Genomic DNA, 22,361 nt, shown 5'->3' on the forward strand with positions numbered 1-22,361 from the left:
AATCATCTCTGTTCCTCAGGGGGCAAGACAGCTGCAATGCGAGGTGAGGAGAGTGAGGAACTTGTTTGCCACAGCACTGCACTGTTTGATGAGGAAAGCATCCTACCATAGACCAAACCAATAGGAAAAGGGGCTTCTGACTTTGTTTCCCTCTTTGGTAAGTCTATGTTCTGTCAGTTTACTGGAGTTGATGGAACAAAGGAAAAATGACATGCTACATGTATTGTGAAGACAACTGTGGTATCTAGAGTAATTTTTATTGTGACAATACCACTCTGCTCCTGTCTTAAAAGGTAAAAAGGATAAGCAGCAAACCAATACCTTCATAAAAAGCACTCTTTGCTCAAAGACGGCATGCTAAAAGAGCATGCTCAGGTCTGAATATCGTTTGTCAGTAAGGCTTCCAGAATGTACAGGGATCACAGTACCAGAATGACCATAATAAAAAGAAAGGAGAGGATTCTTCCATAGCTATGTACAAGTAAATTACGCAGATACATGCAACAAAATAGATTTTTCTTTATTCTTGTAATTGAGCGCTCACAATATTTCCTTTTTTGTACAAAAGTGGATGCAACTGTACCATAAAAAGCTGAAGAGCTACACAGAACATAGTATGATTACATCTCCTGCAGCAGCTTCTTTCCTAATCCTCTTCCAAATCCCTCACATACAAAGATAAATTCTTGCAATCCTGACATTAGGATTATTCTTGAAGTAAAACATAAGCTGTAATCTTTCTGAAGCCGCCTGCTGCTCAGAATTAGGGCTGGGTGTCTGAGCATATCCATATTGCAGGGACCCACTGGGGCTCATCCTGTGCACGATGGACTGCAGACAGCAGCTGTGCAGATGCTTCTTGTAAATTGTCATTCACAATCACTTGATCAAAGAACTGACCAAACTGAGCTTCTATTTTCTTAGCTGAATCTTCCATCTCCTGTAAATCTTCTTCCTGCGAGACACAAAGTAAGAAACTTTAGTGTTGTGAAGAGAAACATACCTGTGTGGCATCTGCAGAACACCTTTGGCCATGTAAATCAGAGGTGAATAGATAATGCCAGTGTACTTTATGTCATTTACAGTTTGTTATAGTAAATTACGTCTGCTACAGTCCGTTCCAAGTCTCTGAAACAGAGCTGGCTGCCATATCCTTCCCAAGGAAATAACTTGTGTCTTGGTATGCTCCATTTGCCCCAAAAGGGTTATTCTACTGATGAGTGCTGGCAGAGGATGTAAGGGACTGGAAGGCAAATCCACTAACACTTGTGTTCTCATTCCACATTTTAGTTTATTTCCCCAATGTTCATGTTTCTTTCTGCCATAGCAATCATGATTCATTCTCATATACAAGTATGGATGGAGGTCTACAAAATTTTAAGATGCTAAACTTGATTATGATTTGCATCAAGACAATTGTGACAATGCATTAGACACATTATAAATACAAGATATGCATTTTCCTACAAGCAGAATTTGTGTTTTATCTTTAGAACTTAGTATAAATTTGTATTGATACTGTCATTAAACATACGTGAAATAACAATACATTCTTACAACTACACGAAAAAAATATTTGATTAAATTACTGAATGAAGCACATTCCAGATATTTCAGTGCAAACAGTAAATGTATGTGTTGGCTCAAATCTTGACACAAGGCAGTTATTTTAAACACAAATATACAAAATAGCCTCTCCTTTTAAGACATTTTGAAGCAAAATGCCTCAGTCCCCCAGGTACAAATTACAACTCTTTTGCTTCAAAGCAAATCTGGAGGGGGAAAAAATCCCAACAAACCAAACCAAAAAAAGACAAGAATAATTTAGATTTGATCTGAGACACAATAATCTTTTAAAGAGTTAACACAGTAACATAGCAGAATGCATTATGTTCTAAACACAGAATCACCGAATAATAAACTAAGTCTTTTCTATTCCCAAATCTCACCTTGAATTTCATGTTCACATAATAATCCGTAATGATCCTGGCATTTTTACGAGTCTGCCTCATGCAGCTTATGCTGGATGGCTTGATGAATATAATGTAGGGCTTTAATTCATGAGTCCGGGCTACTTGTATGCCCTGCAAATTAAGAGTAAAAAAAAAGCTAAAGTATTTCAAGTGTATTCATCCCAGATTTACTCCCATAAAAAGCCAGTTGTTATCTCCAGACCTATCAGTAATCTTTTTCAGGAACACCTACTTTTAAATGACCTCACTAATAATCCCCGGACCAGACATTATTAAGCAACTGTAGCACACCAATCACTTAATTCTGCTTGGTAACCTTACTAGGAGATGTTTTCAACTCCAGTGAGTGACTGGACATTGTCATTAACAGATCTCTGCAATCAACAACATTCAAGATGGATCTGCAATCTTTTTTTTTTTTTTTAACTGCTGGGGGGCTACCTTTGGAAAAAATACACTGTTATTGCTCCGTACTGGAAGAAAGTATCCTGCTTTCAGAAATCTTTGTGCTGTGTAACGTTCTCTGATACTAATAAGCATTTTTAAACTACTGCAGAGCAGTGGAGGGAACTGGAAAAAATAAAAGAGAAACAAGAAAAAAAAAAAAAGGCACAGCACGTAAAGTTGGCCAAGGCACCAGATTTAAAATACAAGTATGCAACTCGGCAGTAATTCTCCTACCTCATAGCAGTTACTGAAGAGTAGCTATGTGCCATTACTTCATATGCTTCCCAAAACTTGTCCTTTAAACTCACACCCTAAAAACCTGATACTTGGCACATCTGTTCAAGTAGGAAGACTACAAATGCATGATATAATTCCCTGCTTTTGCTTGATTACTGTAATAGTTGCTGCTTTTACAAAAGGTTGTTCAGAGATTGCCAACGGAAGGGCAGAACTGTCAAGTGACAGGGCTTGCAGGAGGAGGAAATCCCATGCAGCCATCTCCACAGGAAACCCATTTCTGCACCATTCCACCTGGTAGTGCAGATGCTGACTTGGAAACAAATGAACTATACTGATCTGTACGTACTTGCCACTGTAGTATTCCCCCCCACCAAGACCCATGCAAAGAATAATCTATTATTAACAAGCACCATGAACTAAAGTGAAAAAACAAGACCGTTACAGTATCAAGAATGTACAGAGAATTATTCTTCCTTCCAGGATATACGAACTGTTGCCTCCCTGCCCCTTTACAGCTCACCTGTGGTTCTAAATCTATTACACAGATCTTCCCTTCATCAAGGACTGTTCGCACGGCATCAATACTGGTGCCATACAGGTACCCTTTGTATTCCCCATATTCCAGCATTCTGCAACAGTGGTGAAGAAGAAAGAGAATGAAAGAGTACTTGAATCTCAAAAAGTTTCCATGTAAGGGTGAAATCTTCAAATATGATCCAGTGATTAAGACTGAATGATCATAAAACACAGTGAACATTGATGAACAACCGCCACCTTTGCTCTTCCCCACTACACTAGGCACAAAATCAGACTCATTACAATTCACATCTCCAAAGCTCGCATTTTTTACTCATCTTGTTACAAATTACGTGTTTAGACATCGTGATTCTAATGATAATGATTTATATAGTACCACATAAATCAGAAGATGTCAAAGCACTTGGCACAGCTCAAGGAGTGTAGCTTCTGATGCTGAGCTGGTCTGTCTTAGAGGGATTACTGATGCCTAAAAAGGAGCAGACACTTTTGAAAGTTTGGCCCTTACAGTTCAGCTGCTTACATGGAGATGTCATCACTGCAGAGATTCTTAGATGGAGTTGTAGGCCTGTCTCACTACTTAATTTTAGAAAGCAGACCAGTTTGCAGAAGAGTTAAACTCATAACTTACAAGTACATCACGTGAGCTCAGGACTGGACATCCCACCTTTCTTTTAGAAGGATTCTGAGATTAATTGCAGAGGAGTTTATTTGCAACCACACAAGCACAGTTTTTGAAGCAATGGGCTCAAGTAGTTTGACCAAAGTTTACACAAAACACGTGTAGTAAGAATAAGTATGCATAATCTCTGGAGGAGTCCAGACTTGGGACCTAACTACAACACTGTCTTTTCTTGGATCATATTGCATTTTAAATAACGAAAGTGTAATATGTTTCTCCTGCTTACTTGTGGCTATACACCATGTTTTCAAAAGTTTCCTTTGATACATAGTGATATTCACGACCATTCATTTCATAACTCTTCTGAACACGAGTGGTGTCTGAAAGGAGATACACACACACAAAAAAAACGAACTGCAAGTAAATTCTTGTAATTTTATAAATGAAAATGAGACAGCTTTCATGAAGGACTATAAATCATTATTTTCATAAGTAATAATGAGTTGCTTCCATTTGTTAATCCAGAGCAAAAACCTTGTCTACTCTACTGGTTGCTCAGTGGCAAGTCCTTGAAAATTAGCAAAGCACATCTGTATTTCTTGGAATGGAAGGAGAGCGGTTTAATCCAAATCTCTGTGACTCAAACCAACCAGGAGCTGCTTTGGAACTGGTTGCACAACTGTTTTTACTCCACTGAGGTCAAATGGATTGAAGTTAATTTGGAAACATCCCACAAGCCTTCCCACACTTGCACCTTACCCATATCTGGGATCTTAAGCACAAAAGAATTACTGAATTTTCAACCAGCTTCAGATTCATACATTTCCTTTTGGTTATCCGAATCACAAGAGCCAAATAAGCACAGGTAGAAACAATTTCAGTTATTACGTCAGAAATTAAGCTGTGTAAGTCTCATCTGAGACTAGAAGGCTAATAAGGAAAGCTGCAAAGCCTATTAAGCACCAACTTCTGTTGCCTTCATTCTCATATCTGATCACTTAAACATGATGAACTTACAATATCCCTAAGAAACATTCTTATTTTTAAGTCCAGGAAAAGCAAACATCAAGAGTAAACAAAATAATGCAGATAATCTACGACTACATAAAGGTTTAAGCGTTTCAGGAGCCATAACTTGTAAATACCCTTGGCTGATTTGCCAAAACAAGAAGATAGTATTTTAAATTAACCCTTATAAAAGCAAATGAGTCTGGCGTGCGGTAGAACTGAAAAAAACCAGCCATACAGCAAAGAGTGTACAAATACACAAAGGCAAGAGGGAGGCAACTTGAAATTTCCTAATCAGGGGGTTGTGGGGGAAAGATGAAGAACATTACATACGAGGTACAGCACTTTGAAACTCTCTCGGGTTACTTGCAATAAGCCTTCGCCTTAGTTCATTCACACCAACTCCTGCAGGACCTTAAAAGTTGGAAAAGCAACTAATATTACTGACAGAGGCACTTTTCACATACACATCCCTCATTTTCTAACACATTGCATACACATAAATTAAATGTAAATAAGTTCCCAAAAAATGTACCAGAAGTGACCAAAGGATCTTGATAGATTCAGGGTACAAATCACGTACTAGCAATATAGTCATACCCAGGAGGCAACTCAGCAATACCATTTTAAAAGAAAAAAATATTATCAAATACTTCCAGACTTAGAAAGGACAATGGATTTGCCTTTACTCAGGTTGCTTTATCAGGATCATGGAACACTGCAGAACAGCAGCTTCCTTTCAGTCACTATCATTAAAGACTAACTGAGAGCCTGCAGCCCACTTATTACAATATTTCCTATAGCAAGCATTATTAAATGCATCTTTTTAGCCCTACTGCCCACGATTGAGATTTTTCTAGTCTGGAGTTCAAATATTGTTCTTACCATTGCCATATCCATGCATTTAACACTCAATGTGTGCATGTTTTCTAGTAAGTTACAGATATTTTCTCATTGCTTTCTGTACCAGTCCCAACTGAATATAAAACTTAACCATTTCCCTAATAAAATCCATTATCAATTAGCATTCATAACTATATGGCTTTTTCTGAGGACTTAATTTTTAATTCTTTTTAAACATTCACTGTCTCAAGCAAAGAAGACAATACACACATTAAACTTACTTTACAACCAACAACAGGGTCAAATTACAGACAATCGCTCTTCAAATGTTGCTTTGAGAGCTACTTGCACAGTCTACAACCTTAGCAGTCATCAACAGGAAACCTCAGTGGATCAGGCCATGACTGTTTCCTCCCCTCTGTTACAGGTTGTGAGATTTGCATGAGAAAGTAATTAACTTCTTACCAACTAGTATAATTAGTCTGTTCCGGTCAGCTGGGTGCCGCTGGTACCTAACCACCTCTTCATATGGAGCTGCAAGAGTGCTGTAACAGCTGCTGGGGCACCGAGCATAACATGACTGCTGGTTGGTCCGGGATTTCCTGCGACACAGACGCATACTTCTACGGAAACCAGCTGTAAGGGGCAAAGACATCAGTACTGGAAAATGCACCTGAGATGCCGGCAACTAGTGCTTTAGCCTAGAGTGTCTCTTTCTAAGCCACACAACATACTGTTTTTTTGAGCTTTTTGCAGGGTGAAAGTTAATGAATTTCATTGCTGCACTTAGGTGCAGGTTGGTAGAACCTCTGAGCATTAAAAGACAGCTAAAGAAGAGGTCGAATCTCACTGAAAGTCACCTGAAAATTAGCCCAGAATTAAAGGCCCCCAAAAGATCCCCAAAACAAGCCAAAGGAGAAGTTTCGGGCCACATAAACATCACTAGGGTGAACTGTTTTTTGAAAGTGTAGTAGGTTCACTCCCCTAAAGCAAATCTGGAACATTTGCTCCAGCCTCCAGAATGAATCCAAATATTTTTGGTCACTATGATTTAGTAACAGGGATAGGTTTGTTGCTTCACCTTACCATCCAACTCTGAAAAGCTCACTTCTAAGTCTATTTTTGTAATGAAATCCCTCGTGATTATTCTTAATGGGTGACAGACAACAGAACATTAAGTTCTAGAAAAATTAATCGTGAAGTAAGGGAAATCTTAATAGCCAGTGAAGTTAAAATAGTGGTGGCCAGGACTCAGTAGAAACCTAACAGGAAGAGAGATTTAAATGGAGAGAACAAGTGTTAGTAGGAGGAAAGCAACTTCTTCAAGTTTGGAAGCAGACCAAGTAGAATTCAATTCAGTAAGTCTTTAGTTGAAATAAACAACAAAGCATTTTATTTAATTTCAGACAGGCGCTTAATCTACAGGAAGGCCCAAACGTCTTACTTATCTTTAGTCATTGCGTACCAATAAAGACTCGTTGACCAAATTCACCAAATTCTTCCTCTTCTAGAATATGAAGAACAAACACTCATGAAATAAAAAAAAAGAACACTGAAAGTTTAAGAGCTAGAGGGCTAACACTTATTGCTGATCCCAAATGAGAAACAGCATTTCAGTAAACATATGGAAGTACCACGCCTAATCTCACCATCCAGAGGGACCTTGCCAGACTTGAGAGGTGGGCCCATGCAAACCTCATGGAGCTCAACAAGGCCAAGTGCAATGTCCTGCACACGGGTTGGTGCAATCCCAAGCACAAATACAGGCTGGAAATGGGTGGAGTATGGATTGAAAGCAGGCTGAGAAGGACTTGGGGGTCTTGGCTGATGAGAAGCTCAACATGACCTGGCACTGTGCACTCGCAGCCCAGAAAGCCAACTGCATCCTGGGCTGCATCAAAAGAAGTGTGGCCAGCAGGTCAAGGGAGGCAGTGCTGCCCCTCTGCCCTGGTGAGACCCCACCTGGAGTACTGTGTCCAGCTCTGGAGCCCCCAACATAAGGAGGACATGGACCTGTCGGGAACAGGTCCAGAGGAAGGCCACAAAGAGGATCAGAGGGCTGGAGCACCTCTGCTATGAGGACAGGCTGAGAGAGTTGGGGTTGTCCAGCCTGGAGAAGAGAAGGGCCAGGGAGACCCTTTATAGCAGCCTAAAGGGGTATAGTACCTAAAGGCCTACAGGAAAGTTGGGGAGGGACTCTTTATGAGGGAGTGTAGCGATAGGACAAGGTGTAATGGTTTTAAACTGAAAGAGGGTAGATTTAGATTAGATATTGGTAAGAAATTCTTTACTATGAGGGTGATGAGACACTGGAACAGGTTGCCCAGGGAAGCTGTGGATGCCTCATCCCTGGAGGTGTTCAAGGCCAGGCTGGATGGGGCTTTGAGCAGCCTGGTCTAGTGGGAGGTGTCCCTGCCCATGGCAGGGGGGTTGGAACTGGATGATCTTTAAAGTCCTTTCCAGCCCAAACCATTCTATGATTCTATGATAATAAAAAAAAGCACAATATTCCATAATATGAAATTTTCAAATATTTCATATGACCAATTCAAAGGACCGCTATTTCTGTAAGAGAAAAATTAAACTTAGAAAGTCTTGGTATTTTCTAAATTAGATTTGAAACTCGACATTTTATTTGTTTCATTCCTAAGATAACTAGATGGCAGACAATGTTTGGAAATACTTATAGTGAAAAAACCTCCGCATAATTTAAGCTTCTCGGCTTACAAGAATTCTTTAGTTATTATAGCAACCAACATGTGATTAGCTCAAAATCAGAAATAAAAAAATTATAACTCAGTTGCTGCCCAATAGCATGCTTGGAAAATGCAACATGTATCTGCTCAGATCTTTCAGGCAGAATGAAGACCTGAATGTATTATTTCTTTTTAATCATCTTTGGATCAGTGATATCTGTGCTCGAACTTCCCAGACTAATCTGTTTCCTCCAATTCTTTTTGTCCCCATTCTCATGCTGTTCCTTGTGAAGGCTTAACTATTCAGGTGAGCCTTCTAAATCTCTACATGTATTTTTTTAAATTAAATCTCTCCTATTATCCTCTTATATAGTATGAAGTGCAGTATGGAATACTACAGGGAGCGAGCAATTCAGCTTCTGGGTATTGTAAGAGGAGTGGTAGTTCCTAGTAATGCAATAAACACAACCAAATTCTGATAGATTACTGCTTACAGGAGACATGGAGAAAAAAGTTACTGTTACCTTCTTTAAGCTCCTCTGCAGGTTCAGATAGAGACAGACATAAAACAATTAGTTTTGAGAAGACAGCCTATACTAAGATTAAAAAAAAAAAAAAATCCAACCAGCATTGTCCAATACATTTCAGAAATGCGGGAAACAGGTACCGCAGTGTTTAAATCTTAAAATATGCCTGTTCAAGCCTGAATTCTCAGTTTCCAAAGAATGAGAGACTCAGCTACAGCATCTGTGTCAGTATTGTACTTGCAAAACACATCTCATAGATGTTCAACTACTGATTAATTTAAAGTAAAATGTAGGATAGCAAATATTTGCACCTTTATTTCTCTGACTGTCTGGATACAGCAGAGAACTGACTCAGCACTGAGTAGTGAATGGGATTTGCAAGAGTAATCCTCAAGTGCAGTTATCAGAAACATAGCCTGAAAACAAAAGCCTGCCCTGTAGATCTGCCGGTTCTGTCCAAAAGCTTTGGGCATTGCCTGAGAGGTGGAAGAGAACAAAGCACCTGTGACAAGAGAAGGCCCAACTGGCACTTAGGAACCTTGTGGAGAAGAGCAAGTGTAAGGTGGAACAACATTTTCTCTGCAGGATTACCAGGTATCTCAAACAAGAAATTTAGCAGTAGTAGATTTATTTTAGTGGAAAAATGATTTCTTTTAGAAGACTTCAGTTTTGTAGAACTCTGAATATGCTGTAAATAGGTATCTGTTCCCTAAAAAAACCCACCAAAAAACAACAAACCCCAAACCAGCTTGCTTAAAAAATAAAAGCACTGGTTGATTGTATGTCTTATACATAAATCATTCATTTTATAAAAGCATTTCTGGTTTTTATGTGCCAGCCACACACATAATCAGTAATCCAGAACAGCTCTCCTCTTTACCGCATCAACTCCTACAGGCACTGGGGGTTCAGGCTTCCATTACTCTAAGGTAATCCAATTGTCTGCTGACATCAGTGCAGCCCCTGCTGTCACAGCTTGTATAACTGATTAGGGTTTGATAAATAGATCTGGTACAGATGCACGAGAAGAAACACTCACACTTGTGGGATAACAGGACAAAAATCTTACTACTAAGGTAATCAGAGAGCAAGAGGAAGACTTAAGGCAACAGGATTTTACATAATGACTTTTCAAGTCAGAATGACTTCTAAAGCTAAAATGGCATTCTGTTTTTTGTCACCTGCTTGTTTTTAAGACAGTTGTTAGTCTCTGGACACCTGTCTCGCAGCAGAACAATAGCAAGGAATTTGTAGTTAGGTGAGAGGAACTTACCAGACTCAAATGTTTCTTCATCTTGTTTAGTAATCCAGATAGCAAAGATATTAAAATAAATTAAAAATTTAATTCTTTTCCTCCTATAGAATTTCAGAATCAGCAATCAGTTTTCCAGCTCCTATCCGTCTGTCTTACTTTCCCCACTTCCCTCTACACTGAGGTGGCAAAATACAGCTCAACCATGCTTGAATTAACTGTCTGGTCTCTCTCCACCCAGTTCTACAGGATCACATCCCTCCATGAGAGCTTTCTGAATTACTTTGGGAGAAGGAAGAATGAGGTTTGCTGCTTTAGGGACCAAGTCAAGCCAGCAGTCTTCATATGTACTATTTACATGTGAAAACATATTCTTGCTCAGTGCCTAAAAATGTATTCTCCTGAGATGAGTTTCTAACAATCAATTGTCTGGGTTCTCCAAGACTACAATCCTCTGTGGCATTAAATCTACAATAGGCAAAAACTGTGGTAACATTAGAGCCACAGTCCAAAACATGTATCAAAACGGTTGGATCTCACTCAGGCAGATATTTTTGGGGTGGTCTCTCTTTTCGGCACAACACTTCACTATAAGCACTGTACACCATAACTGCAAATGGCTCATTTTAATACACTAGCATAGGATAAGATTTCCAGGGTATGAAAAGCAGAACGAGTAGTTAGTTTTATCTGGGAAACAAAACCAGGCTTTAACTAGCTACTGCCCTGAAGCAAACAGAAGAATCTCAAGTGAATTCAGTTACCTGTTTCCACACACTTCTCATCAATCTGCATGTCATCCTCTACAGATCAACACAAGGAAAAAAAATTCATCTGCATCAGAAAAACACTGCGGAGGGGAACCTTACAGATCTTACAAGACTGAACTCAGACATCAGAAAGAAAATATTTGAAGCTCATATCAAGCTTTAGACATCTGTAAGGATTTTAACACTGTTAACTCCAACTAACTGATGTTCCCTGACTTTAGTGAGCAAGAGGCTCTTCTTAAACTAGTGCTCCGAAGGCCTTGTGGCAGAGGCAAACACGTCTAACTTGAATTCTCCTTTAGAAACAATAAAAGGTTTAACATGGCTGTCACTCTGTTTATCCTGTAGATACCTATTTATTAAGTATTACTGTGACAGAATATAATTTTCCACTCACTCTCTTCTCTTGTAGCTTTTATAAGTGTGTTTCTTTCCAATATGCTTCACTCAAGGGAACTGTTTTGTTTGGTTGATTTTACTATTTTTACAAGGAAGAAAAGGATAAGATTGATTCAGCTCCCTCTCCATCCCCAGACCACATCAATTCACGTTCCTGAAATGCAGTCTCATGGGCTCAGGCAATCTCATGGGATCACAACACTGCACTGTTCGTGTGTTCTGTTCTTGAGTGCCCCTCCAGATAGGCCCAGTATGACCTATTTTCCAGTTACAGGGCAATTGTCAGGGCATCTGTCAACCATATTCTGCCCATATGTATCCTTTAAAGAAATACTCTCTTGGAACTGCTCAGGTCAGCTGTTGAAGATGGGAGAGAAAGAAGGAAAGGAAAAGAAAAAGAGGAAAAAGTAGTCTTTCCTTCCTCCAATCAACCCATCTAAACTGTCGGTTCCCTACCAGATAATGCAGAGCTTAAGTTTCCACTTTAAGACAATGTAAGCTTCTACTATTTCAAGTGAAAAAAGACTTGATTTCAATTATGCTAAGCACACAAAATGCCAAGAACTTGGGTTTCTTTTGCATGCATTTACCAAACTGCCTGATTTCTGGCAACTTTTAAAAAAGCCTATAAAACAATGTGCTATATTGATTCCAGGAACAGGAATGCAATGTTGTCCAGATATGATCTCCTACCTTCTTCCACAGTGCTTACTGCCCACAGCATATCCATTGAAGCAGTTAAAAGGCAATAAAATTACGGTGAAAGAGCGCTCCAGCTCTAACAAACAAAGCAGTAAGTGTGAGAAGAATCCTAGGCAATGAAACACACTCAATCTGGGAGTTATCAAAAGAGATATTTTATACTAATATAAAGAACCATGAAGAAAATGGAGAGAGAGAAAACAGGAAGAATGTTCTTTGTCTGGGAATAATAGCATGTTTACAGAAAGTTACAGTTGGCAGAGGATAATGTTTCTGGATTGTCACCATGAATAAACTCATGTGCAGCATAGGTTGTCTTAGACCTCAAGGAAAAAGTTCTGTCTTTCTCTCAGTAGTTTTGATGACAAAGAAACATTCTAAACATATTGCAGGCATCTTCCTATGCAGAACTGTTATCTGTGTTCCTCGAAAGCCAGGCTAGTACAATTGTCACCTCAGACTTATTCACACCCAATTCTCCTAGAGAGAACTGGCTCTCCTAGAGAGCTCCTAGATCTTACAGACTTCAGGAGTTGAATTCACAGGTTCTCTCACAGTCAGATCCCAAGTACACTAGAAAAAACAACTACCTCCACCAGTACTTCAGGTACAACTACGATTAAGTATTTGTTTTCCTGGGGATAGTTAACACACTTCTGAGGTTACAATCTAGCTCCAGAAACAATGTCTTTGAATTAAATTGAATTGTATGACCTTCTATTTCAGTATCCCTGGAAACAGAGACAAGACTGACCTTTCTTTCCTACTCTACCATTCAAATAACTTTTCACTCACACATTGATGATTTGAGACAGAGATGGGGCTGGAAAGGCTGAGACCACCAGAATTCTCGCTGCTTCCTACATAGAAATAAATTTATCACAGTTAAACAAAATAGTCCACAAGCACATTATGCTCCAGTCAGATTGACAGCTTACAAATAAGATCAATCAGTACTGAGCTGATAGAAGACACCGAGAATGGAAACATTACCTATGTTTTAGCCCACTGCAAAGTCCTCAAAGAAAGCCGACATGCTACCAGAACTATTTAAAGAAAATTTCCAAATCATCAGCCCAAAAGTATTTAGAGTATTTTGAGTTTATATATAAGGACAGGAAGATAAGCCATAATGTGGTACGGACTCCTGGAAGTAGGAAAGTGTGCTACTGCTATGGGTAGTAGTACTACTGCCGCTGTTACTACACAGAGCCTCTTGCTTGCAGCCACAGTCACAACCTAGTTTGATTTCCACCTTCATTAGACAGACCACAGCTAGGTTTGGATATAGTACAAACCAAAGTTTATCATCTACAATTGCATGGCCTTATGTTTTCCTGAGGATAACACAGACAGGACACATGGTTAGGGGATCAAACTGAAAAGTGTCCTACAGGAGTTTTACCTACTCCATTTCTGAAAGCACGTAGTGTAAAAATAACAGACTATTTATGCAGAAAATAATAGGCAAGGGATCCTTGTTCTTCCTTCAGCATGTTTTTTTGTTTCTCTCTTTTCTTTTAATCTGGTCTACTCAGTTTTAACCAAAGCTGAAGAGGTTGTTCATGCCACACAGGACATCGTTAAAAAAATAGTTTCTTGATACAGCCGTGCCCTTATACTATATGTTTAGTATCCCACTCTTCTCAGGTGTTTTCAAAAGCTCGTTCTCACATAGGCACTCTTAGGGGAAGGAAAGCAAGAAGTCAGAGAACAGAAAGGACAAAGACGTTTGTCAGATGTCACTCTGAATCATACTGCTATATAACTTCTGAAAGTTTTAAACAGCAAAGTCTGAATAACTGGCTACTTTTTGAACTGGAAATCAGAAAAATTAAGACTTCTTTACCTTTTAAGAAGATGATTTGAGGGTATAAGACCAGCACAGGCACTGAGATCTGAAACTTTCCTGGCCTGCCACCAGAGAGCATCATTCTGGTCCACAATCTGGAGTATTTCACCCTTCTTAAAAGGCAAACCTGCGTCAGCACATGGTATAGCAGGATCTTGCAAGGGCCAGTAATCTGCCATTGCTCGCACATAGAGCTGGTAAAGAAAATATACATGAGTAAGCGGAAGCCATGTTTAGAACAGCTACAACATGAGCTTTATAATCACAGGGCCAGATATTGCTGCTACTTAAGTCTATTCGTGATGAGTCAAAGTTATAAAAACAAGATCCAAGTCCCAAACCCTATCTGTTCATTAAGGGAGAAAAGAAAAGAATCTTGTACATTGTGAAAAGAATTGACCTTCAACCTGTAGGTCACTCTGAAAATGTCTTCATTACCTTTAACACAACTGTATTTCAGCTTACTATCTTTACTGTCTCAGCAGTAGCAATAGCATCCTGTTAGCTGAGAGGTAGCCATGAAGGCGAGTAATGCTTTAAGGATTGCAATAAAATTCTAAGTGACAGCATTTCTTTGTATCACACCATTAGACATTATGGGGGTAGCTGTTTGCAGTAACAATTCGGAAAAAAAGAATGTCTCTTACTGTTGTTTGGTTGCTGACAGGCCGATCAGAAACTGGAATTAATTTGAACATAATTGTCCCCTGAGACAGGGCCTAAATGATTAAAAAAGGATTGAAATATGACTGGTATTCAACTCAAATAATGAAACATCAGCAGCACAAACTTAACACAACATGGTTTTGAGGTTACTATAATGTCTATATTACAAATAGAATTTAGGCAGACAGGGTCAATATGATAATACTGTATTTTTTTCCAAAAGGAAACTCAAGAATGAAACTTCAAATTCTTGCTAAATATTTTTCATTCAATGAAATCTATGTTTCATTATAAATATATACAATTTCAACATTAATTGATACCAAACTTTTGTACTGAAATCTAATTTAAATTAGCGGCAGGGTCTGGTTAGACAAGTGATGTAAAGGGGGGAGGAAAAAAAATATTTAAGAATTAAGCTTTCCAATGCAGCTTATATTTCTTATACCTAGAAGTAGTACAATCAAGGAAATAACACATAGAAAGACTTGATACTGGTTACATATAGCAATACCTTACTGACTGGCACTAACACTTTGCAGTGAAGAACCCTGAAAGACTGTGGGTAAAATGATGAGTAACAGGGACAGGTCAACAGATTTCTTCATGAGAATTCTGACAACAGTAATTATCACTGCCCTTTTTTTCAAGGCGAGGTATGTAGCTTACAAGCTTATTCACTCTGCTTTAGTGCATTTTGTAACATGGACTCTTATTAGAACACCACCTTTCCATGACTTTCTTGTGGAATATTAACTGAGTGGAACTTCCAGAAAAATTAGGAATCAGTAAAGTCTGAATAAATTAATATTTTCCCCAGAAGCTGTAGGTGAAATTAAGGAATTAGGCCACAATTAAGTTAATTTCTGTGCAGAACAGGGGTTAGATTGAATTCTGGTTTCATACATTCTGATTTCATGAGCAATTGTGAACTTCACCCACAGTAAGGAATCTGAATTTTCTGTTAAAAACGTCAGACTTTCTCTTCTAAGAGTGTGAGTGAGTGAGTGAGTGTAAGAAAGAGAAACAGCATATAGTTACTCTTAAGGTACAAAGTAGAAAAAAGATTCAATACCAGAATATTAATAACTTGCTCAGGCTCAAGTCCCTCAACAGGAACTCCATTTACTTCTACCAGTTTGTCTCCAGCATACAGCAACCCTACAGTGAAAACAAAGATGAAAGCAGCAGCAGAGTTTCAGCCACAGCATGGATTATCTTGGGTAGGTGAGGTGGGGACACAAAGATATACCACAGCTTTGGAAGTCAGCATTAAAAGTTTCCATACATCAGGTATGCAGGAAGACATTTTGGAGTTAGGCTATATTGCCCCTGGATAGGACTGCAGACTTCTACGGGTCACAAGAAGCTTGCATGCTGCAGTTTTTTTATTTCCTCCCACCTCCCCCATACAACATATTTACAATCTATTGATGATTTGCCTTAAAAGCAGCAGAAACATTTTAATATAGCTCCATTTCCCAAAGTAATTTCTGAACCTATTCTAGCTAAACCCATTATATTAATAGACCGTGAGACTTGCAGTCAGACCCTTAAAAATTCCAGACGCAGTGGGAGGCCTTGGGACTCCTCTCTGTCCTTTACAAAGTCTTTACAATATTGTTTACTTCTACATTTTCCTTCAGCTCAATTAAAACATTAATCAAACCAGGAAGTTAATCATCTATTGTCTACAGTTTGTGTTTTCTTCTTTATACAACGGCCAGAAAATACTAAAAAGAACTATTTTATAATGATTACAGTTCAATTTTACTTCTGATGTTTTACATTTTAGTTATGTTACGTTTCCCAAGGAGTGTGGAACACCTTTAATCCTAGGATGGCAAAGTAGTAACATTTCCAAGGAAACTCCTTGGAAGATTGCTTAGCAACTAGTGCTACCAAAGTGTTTAATAGACTCGTGCCCTGAGCAGACAAGGCACTGAAGAAGTAATACTACATATTCCTTATCTTATAGAATCAGACTACTGATGTTTTCCATTTCTCCATTAGGGAATGAGCTGCTGGTATTCATACTACGCTGCAGTTTGGGATATTCCTGATCGATCTCATGATCTCATTTATCCAGGTATTGGTGCCAAGAATACATAATGAAAACTGGATTTGTACCTCAACTCAGTCTCAAATATAGCACATTCATATGAAAATTAATGAAACCAGAATCAAAGTCACTGCAATGTATCATTATTTACAGTGCTGTTCAATGTACACATCTTCTTGCTCTATGATGGAAGACTAATTGTAGAAGCGAAGCTATTATCTTACTTCAAATATCTTATTTCAAATTTAATTTTTTGTATTACTGTGTTTCAAATTATACGTACCACTTCTGTCTGCTAGCCCACCATGGATCACACGGGCAACCGTTATGTCACCTGTTATCTCATGGCGTTTAATGGTGGCACCCTGGCAAATAAAAACAAAGAAAAAACACACTGATCACTGAAGAATGTCCCCACAAGTTTCCTTTCACATCACAAGTCTGACCTTCGCAATGATAAAAAGGCATTGGAAGATACAGCCTTTTTAACAGCACACAGATCTAGTGATAACGTATCATTATTAGTACTAAGTCCTTCAATGTCTTCAACTTCCATCATACTAAAATAACCTCATTGACCTACTGTAAGAAATCTTTTCTGTCTCAAATATTACAGCTATCTTTTCCTAAAACAGTTAAGCTGTACGATGTTTTCCGCCTATAAGCACAAAGTATTTCTAAAGAACCTTTCAGAGTCTCTCCTCCCTTCCTTAGTACTTTGGCCAAGGGAGTAACTCTCAATCCTATTTGCATTTTCATGATATGAGATAAAAACATCTGCCAAATGTTCAAACCCTGAGCAGACAAGGGTTTGAACCTGCTCTAGTTGCCCCCACACTGAGCAGGGCTACATGGTCTGCTGAGGCCCTTTCCAACCTCAACAATTCTTGTCATTCTATAAAACAATCTCTGCACACAATCTCTGCGACGTTTCTGGAAAGAAACCAATATGCATGTGATGCATTATCAATGCTTGTGTAAGTTAGTTAAGATAATTTGACAGACATAGAAAGCTCTCTCACCAGAGGCTGGTTGTTTTTCACTAAGCAGACAATCCTCATAGCTTCCTCATTTTCAGGTATGTTGTCTGGCAGTGGTGGAAGAGTTGGTTCAAAATCTTTCTGGGCCACAGTATCATGAGCAGATAGCAAGGCCTGTTACAAACAAAAACAAGCAAACCAACCAACCATAAGCCAAGATCACACAATAGAACAGCTTTAAATGGTGACTGGACAGAAAACAGAAACCAGTGAATAAGTTCCTATGTGAACATAGATCCCTTTCACACATTGACATTTTCTTCTTTCCACTTGGAAACTCAAACTGAAAAGTTTTAAGAACAGTTCCTCTCTCTGCTTCTGGAAAACTTACAAAAGATGAAACTTTTTACCCTACCCTTTTGGAGCTGTAGGGTAAAAAATGCAGATTTTGCAATTAGAAAGAAAATTTGGTTTTATATGTCTGCATCAACTGCTCAGAATTTAACTTTGTAAGAAAAATCTCTCTCAAACATAGCCCTTAAAATGGAGTCCACATCTGACTTCACAACTAGGTTAGCACATGACTAGGAAACTGTCTCTTGTGGCTCCTTTGCCATTTCTTGTGAGCAGCTGGCCATCTGTTTCCATTCCCACTGCACACAGCTCTGTGAGCAAACTTTTTTCTTTCCTTAAGCAGGACTTGCCTTTAAGTGTGGAGCTCGCAGTAGTCGTCTTAGCTCTTTGATCTCTCCGGACTGAGGGGCTTCACGCAGTAACTCTACCACCTGATAAATGTGAGAGAGAAAGCATGGAGACTGGTTCTGGAGGACAATTAATTTAGAAAGCTCTAAATTGAATTTAGAGAAATATGCTATGGTGAGAGTATTAAGCCCCCCATGTTGTATGACTCAAAGCCTATCCATATGGTTTGCTCTAGAATTGGGCAGTATGACCACAGCTGCACAACACTCAGCTAGGCTTAATTTAGTTTGGGCACAGTACCATGTGCTCTAAATTAGTTTTTTTTCCTATGCCTCAACCAATTTCATCACTAGTCTCAGTTTCTCCACTTAGTCATTAACTCTCCCACTAATTCAGAAAATTAAGAATTAATCAGCTATTATGATTAGAAAAAAACAAAACGCTTTTCAAAATCCTCATGTGAGACTGCTTGGTTGTAGCCATAACACTGAACCACACCGTTACATGAGAAGAAAAATATATGACCAGTGGTTAAAAAAATGATGTATTCATCACACTGGGCAGGGCTCATGCAGTCTAGTGATCACAGCTGTAAGCATTTCTCACGCTCCCCTCTCAACACAGTAACAGTTATCAAGTAGTTTTCCAAACGTGTGAGGAGAGAATATGTCAAGTTTATATAGTGCACTCAGACCTGAGACACAAAACAAATACCAGAACACACAGTGCAGCTAAGCTGACTAATTTGGTATGGGTAAGTAAAGCAATACACTATTATACAGAGTCTTACCTCACGAGTCAATGCACGCGCCTGCAGCGTGACAGGAGCTGGCCTTTTTCCGAGGTAGTGTTGGAGGCATTCATAAATCTATTGCATGCCATGATAGACAAGAACATGATCCGTTCACATCATTATATAGATACATACATAACACACAATGGACAATATTGTATTTCTAGGAAATTGTGAGTCCAACTAGAGCCAAAGAGCTTGCAATCTCAATCTTTAATGCCTAATGCATCTGGAATCAAGTCTATAATTCATTGTCATTCATATTATCATCCAGCTAGCCCATTATGCTGTAGTTTTGAATTTTCCAATAAGAAACGCTGATTACATAGGACAATAGCCTGATACCATCAATTCTCTGACTTGTTTCCTTCCCCTAGTCGCAGGCCTGATTAACAAAGTAAATTTAACTTAAAACAAAATAAATTGCTCTATTTAAAATTGCTTTATGGACAGTCTTATCCACTGCAAGCTTTTCTTCTTTAAAATGTAAAGATTTAAAAAATCCTTGTTAGAGGAAAAGCAGAAATTGTACAGAATTTGTCTCATAGATACAATACTGCTCAAGAGAGAAACACCAGCTAAAACTCTGTTCTATAACAAAATAAAATCTTCAACTACACATCAGACCAGCGTGGGCAAAACCAAAAAATATAATTTCACAAGCATCCATGCCAAATAGTGGGCTGCATAGCCATACAGAGATTTAAGAATAGAAAAGACAGCTGAGCGGTGCTGTGTTCAGCCTGTCTCCATCTCCCTGGCCTTAATAAGGACATGTAAAGTAGGAGAGCTTTAATGTCTAGGACGTTACGAAAGATAATACTTTTTTTTTTTCTTTAAAGCAAAGGTGGTTTTGTTCACCTTGACTGCTGACGTTAGGATTGAAATTAGGACTATCAGCACTTAGTGTAAATAAGCATTTATTGTCCTGATACGCCAAAAATAAAGTAGCTATCCCCCTACAGATTGTTCTCTAGGAAACCTTTGCCTGCACAGGTGAATATTACTTTACCTTTAAAAGTGCTTGCAGCCAGCGAGATCTGAGCAGGTCATATAACATGCCAACGCCATTGACATCTCTTTTACAGAGCAAACTCAGTTCTTGTAGCACTAGAGTCAGAACATGAGATACACCTGAGCCCAAGAAACAGAAAAGCGCAAGACATTTCAGTACAAACAGAAGACCAACCAAAGCCAAAGAGTGACCCAGGCCTCTGAAAAGCACCTTTCCTCAGTTTATACTTTGAAAAAATGCACCCATTTCCTGTCTGCTTTGCTTGTTTCCTGCAATCGACTCTGTTGCAGAAGAGCTTTATTTTATTATGTTATTAACCAGCAGGGTTAGGTAGCAACTTTCAACTGACCTGTGAGAAAAACACACAGGGAATCTCACACATATCAGTCTGGGTTCAAGCTCGTACCTCCTACTGAGAAGAGGTAAACATAAAAAGTTGCCTAGTTCATTTTATACGCTTTTCTTTTGGATGACCCACACAGTGGGAACCATCTCTTTTTCTCCACTCTTGAGAAATGCAGACATTTTGGAGAATATCACTATTGAAAATGCAAATTCCTGCCAAATGCATACCATTGTCACAGACACCCACAACACGTCCTAGGAAAGGGAAAGAACCGTTCTTACTATTAGAAGCAGCACTTGATCTGTTAGGAACAGTATTCTAACACAGTGGAAACCCGAAAAATCCAGTGTCTTTCTAAAATCTCAAGGAGGCAGAAACTGAGAGGTGACAAATAGATAAAATGTTACACAAAGTCAGGCCTAGATACAAACTGGAATTTTGTGAGTGCATGGAATTTAATTTTACCTCAGAAATGACAACAGATCATTCCTGGCATGTGGCAACTCTTCCCAAGAAATACAATGTTTATAACAGCACTAGTACAATACCATACCAAATGCTGGGAGTTGGATTCATTAAACTACATGGGTTCTTAAAAAGACCATAAGAGTTGGATGCTGGACTCCCACTGAATGTCAAGGGAAAGTTCGTTCTCAACTCCTGTGTATTTTGGTAAGCACAAGCTGTCTCTTTGTTTTTTAGTGCCAACGGAATCACACACTATGATTGTAACTGGAGACTTTCCTTTATATTTATTGGATTACAACATTAAACTTGTCATGTTTCAGTGAGTAATATTATAATACAAGAAAAATGTTGAAATAAACCCAAGACACTAAGAGCTTCTAAAGTTACATCAGACAAAGTCGAAACAATAATTTCTTAAAATGAAAGCTCATCCAGCAGACCCAGAATAGCTGAGTACTCTCCACTGCTGGCACTATCATCAGCAGCTATCATCCAGTCACCACAGCTAACATAAACATGGAAGCCCTTCTTTACATACTTCTCTCCTGAGAACAATATTTATAGGCATCGGCAGACAATTGTTTCCTGTATCAGCTCTAGACCTCGATGTTACCAACGCTTACGTGAGATCTATCTTGAACTTTAGTTTCACTGAGGTATTTTCCTTATGCATGAATTTACACAGGTACTTGCCTGCTAAGTTTCTGCAGGTGGGACTTTTGCCTCAATCATCAGTCAGCATTATTGAGTATCCAAACTGGGAAAGCCTGGAAATGTACCTCATTATCAAAAGCAGCAGCTGTTTCTGGAAAGCAGACACCTAAGCACTTACAAAAATGATAAACTCGGTGAACCCTGATTGTGAGCCCCACAGGGAAATATCTCCCAAAACACCGTTAACTTAAAAGGATTTTATTCTACAGGAACTTCCTAGAGCCTAATAGAACATTACCTTTGGTAGAGACACTTTTTAAGATCTTTTCCACATTACTGGTTGCCTCTTTTTGAGATGACTTGTACTCACTATCTCCTGGAATGCTATCCCTATGTCAAACTGGGCTCAAATAGACCAAGATGTTCCATACAGAAGCACAAACCTTCAAAAAACAGCAAATCCTTTCCTTAAGCAAAAAAAGCCTTGCAGTTATTAGTAACTCTTGATACAGCTGCAGAGACCCTGGACTTTATAAGCCAGAAACAAACACCAGGTATTCTCTTCTGATGCTCTCTAAATTAACTGCATACCACCATTAAACATCAAGAATCATTCCAGTTATTAAGTAGTAATACTTCTAGATAAGTTAATCCCTCTCATGACTCAATGGAAGAAGAGTTACAAGGACCAAGGAATAAAACTTTATGTCAGTTTTCCTTCTCTTAAAAAAAGACGTAAAAGTTATGAGTACCATTATCTTGACTGCAGACTGCTGGCACCTCCATTTCTTCCTTTATTCAAGGAGA

General features: G+C 38.8%; 1 protein-coding gene across 1 annotated transcript; it reads right to left on the reverse strand.

The window, feature by feature from the left end:
* Nucleotides 1-500: 500 nt before the first annotated feature.
* On the reverse strand, nucleotides 501-22,361 carry MPP4 (MAGUK p55 scaffold protein 4). The gene is made up of 21 exons (XM_074595866.1): nucleotides 22,307-22,361; nucleotides 20,084-20,205; nucleotides 19,069-19,146; nucleotides 18,281-18,361; nucleotides 17,619-17,750; nucleotides 16,880-16,961; nucleotides 15,610-15,695; nucleotides 14,516-14,587; nucleotides 13,866-14,062; nucleotides 12,812-12,876; nucleotides 12,008-12,025; nucleotides 10,910-10,948; nucleotides 10,167-10,187; nucleotides 8,891-8,905; nucleotides 7,136-7,177; nucleotides 6,136-6,306; nucleotides 5,161-5,241; nucleotides 4,106-4,199; nucleotides 3,181-3,289; nucleotides 1,950-2,084; nucleotides 501-955 (listed from the first exon to the last, which is right to left on the reverse strand). The coding sequence occupies exons 1-21, from the start codon at nucleotides 22,338-22,340 to the stop codon at nucleotides 764-766; spliced, it is 1,866 nt and encodes a 621-aa protein (XP_074451967.1). The 5' UTR covers nucleotides 22,341-22,361; the 3' UTR covers nucleotides 501-763.

The sequence above is a fragment of the Larus michahellis genome, chromosome 7 (assembly GCF_964199755.1).
Source record: "Larus michahellis chromosome 7, bLarMic1.1, whole genome shotgun sequence".
In the NCBI taxonomy this organism is placed as follows: Eukaryota; Metazoa; Chordata; class Aves; order Charadriiformes; family Laridae; genus Larus; species Larus michahellis.

Excerpts from the sequence above, each read along its gene's own strand:
- MPP4 (XM_074595866.1), bottom strand. The coding sequence starts at position 22,340 with ATGGAGGTGCCAGCAGTCTGCAGTCAAGATAATG. Across the intron at positions 19,147-20,083 it reads GGCTGCAAGCACTTTTAAAG|ATTTATGAATGCCTCCAACA; the intron begins GTAAAGTAATAT and ends GGCATGCAATAG. Across the intron at positions 6,307-7,135 it reads TGGTCAACGAGTCTTTATTG|CTGGTTTCCGTAGAAGTATG; the intron begins GTACGCAATGAC and ends TGCCCCTTACAG.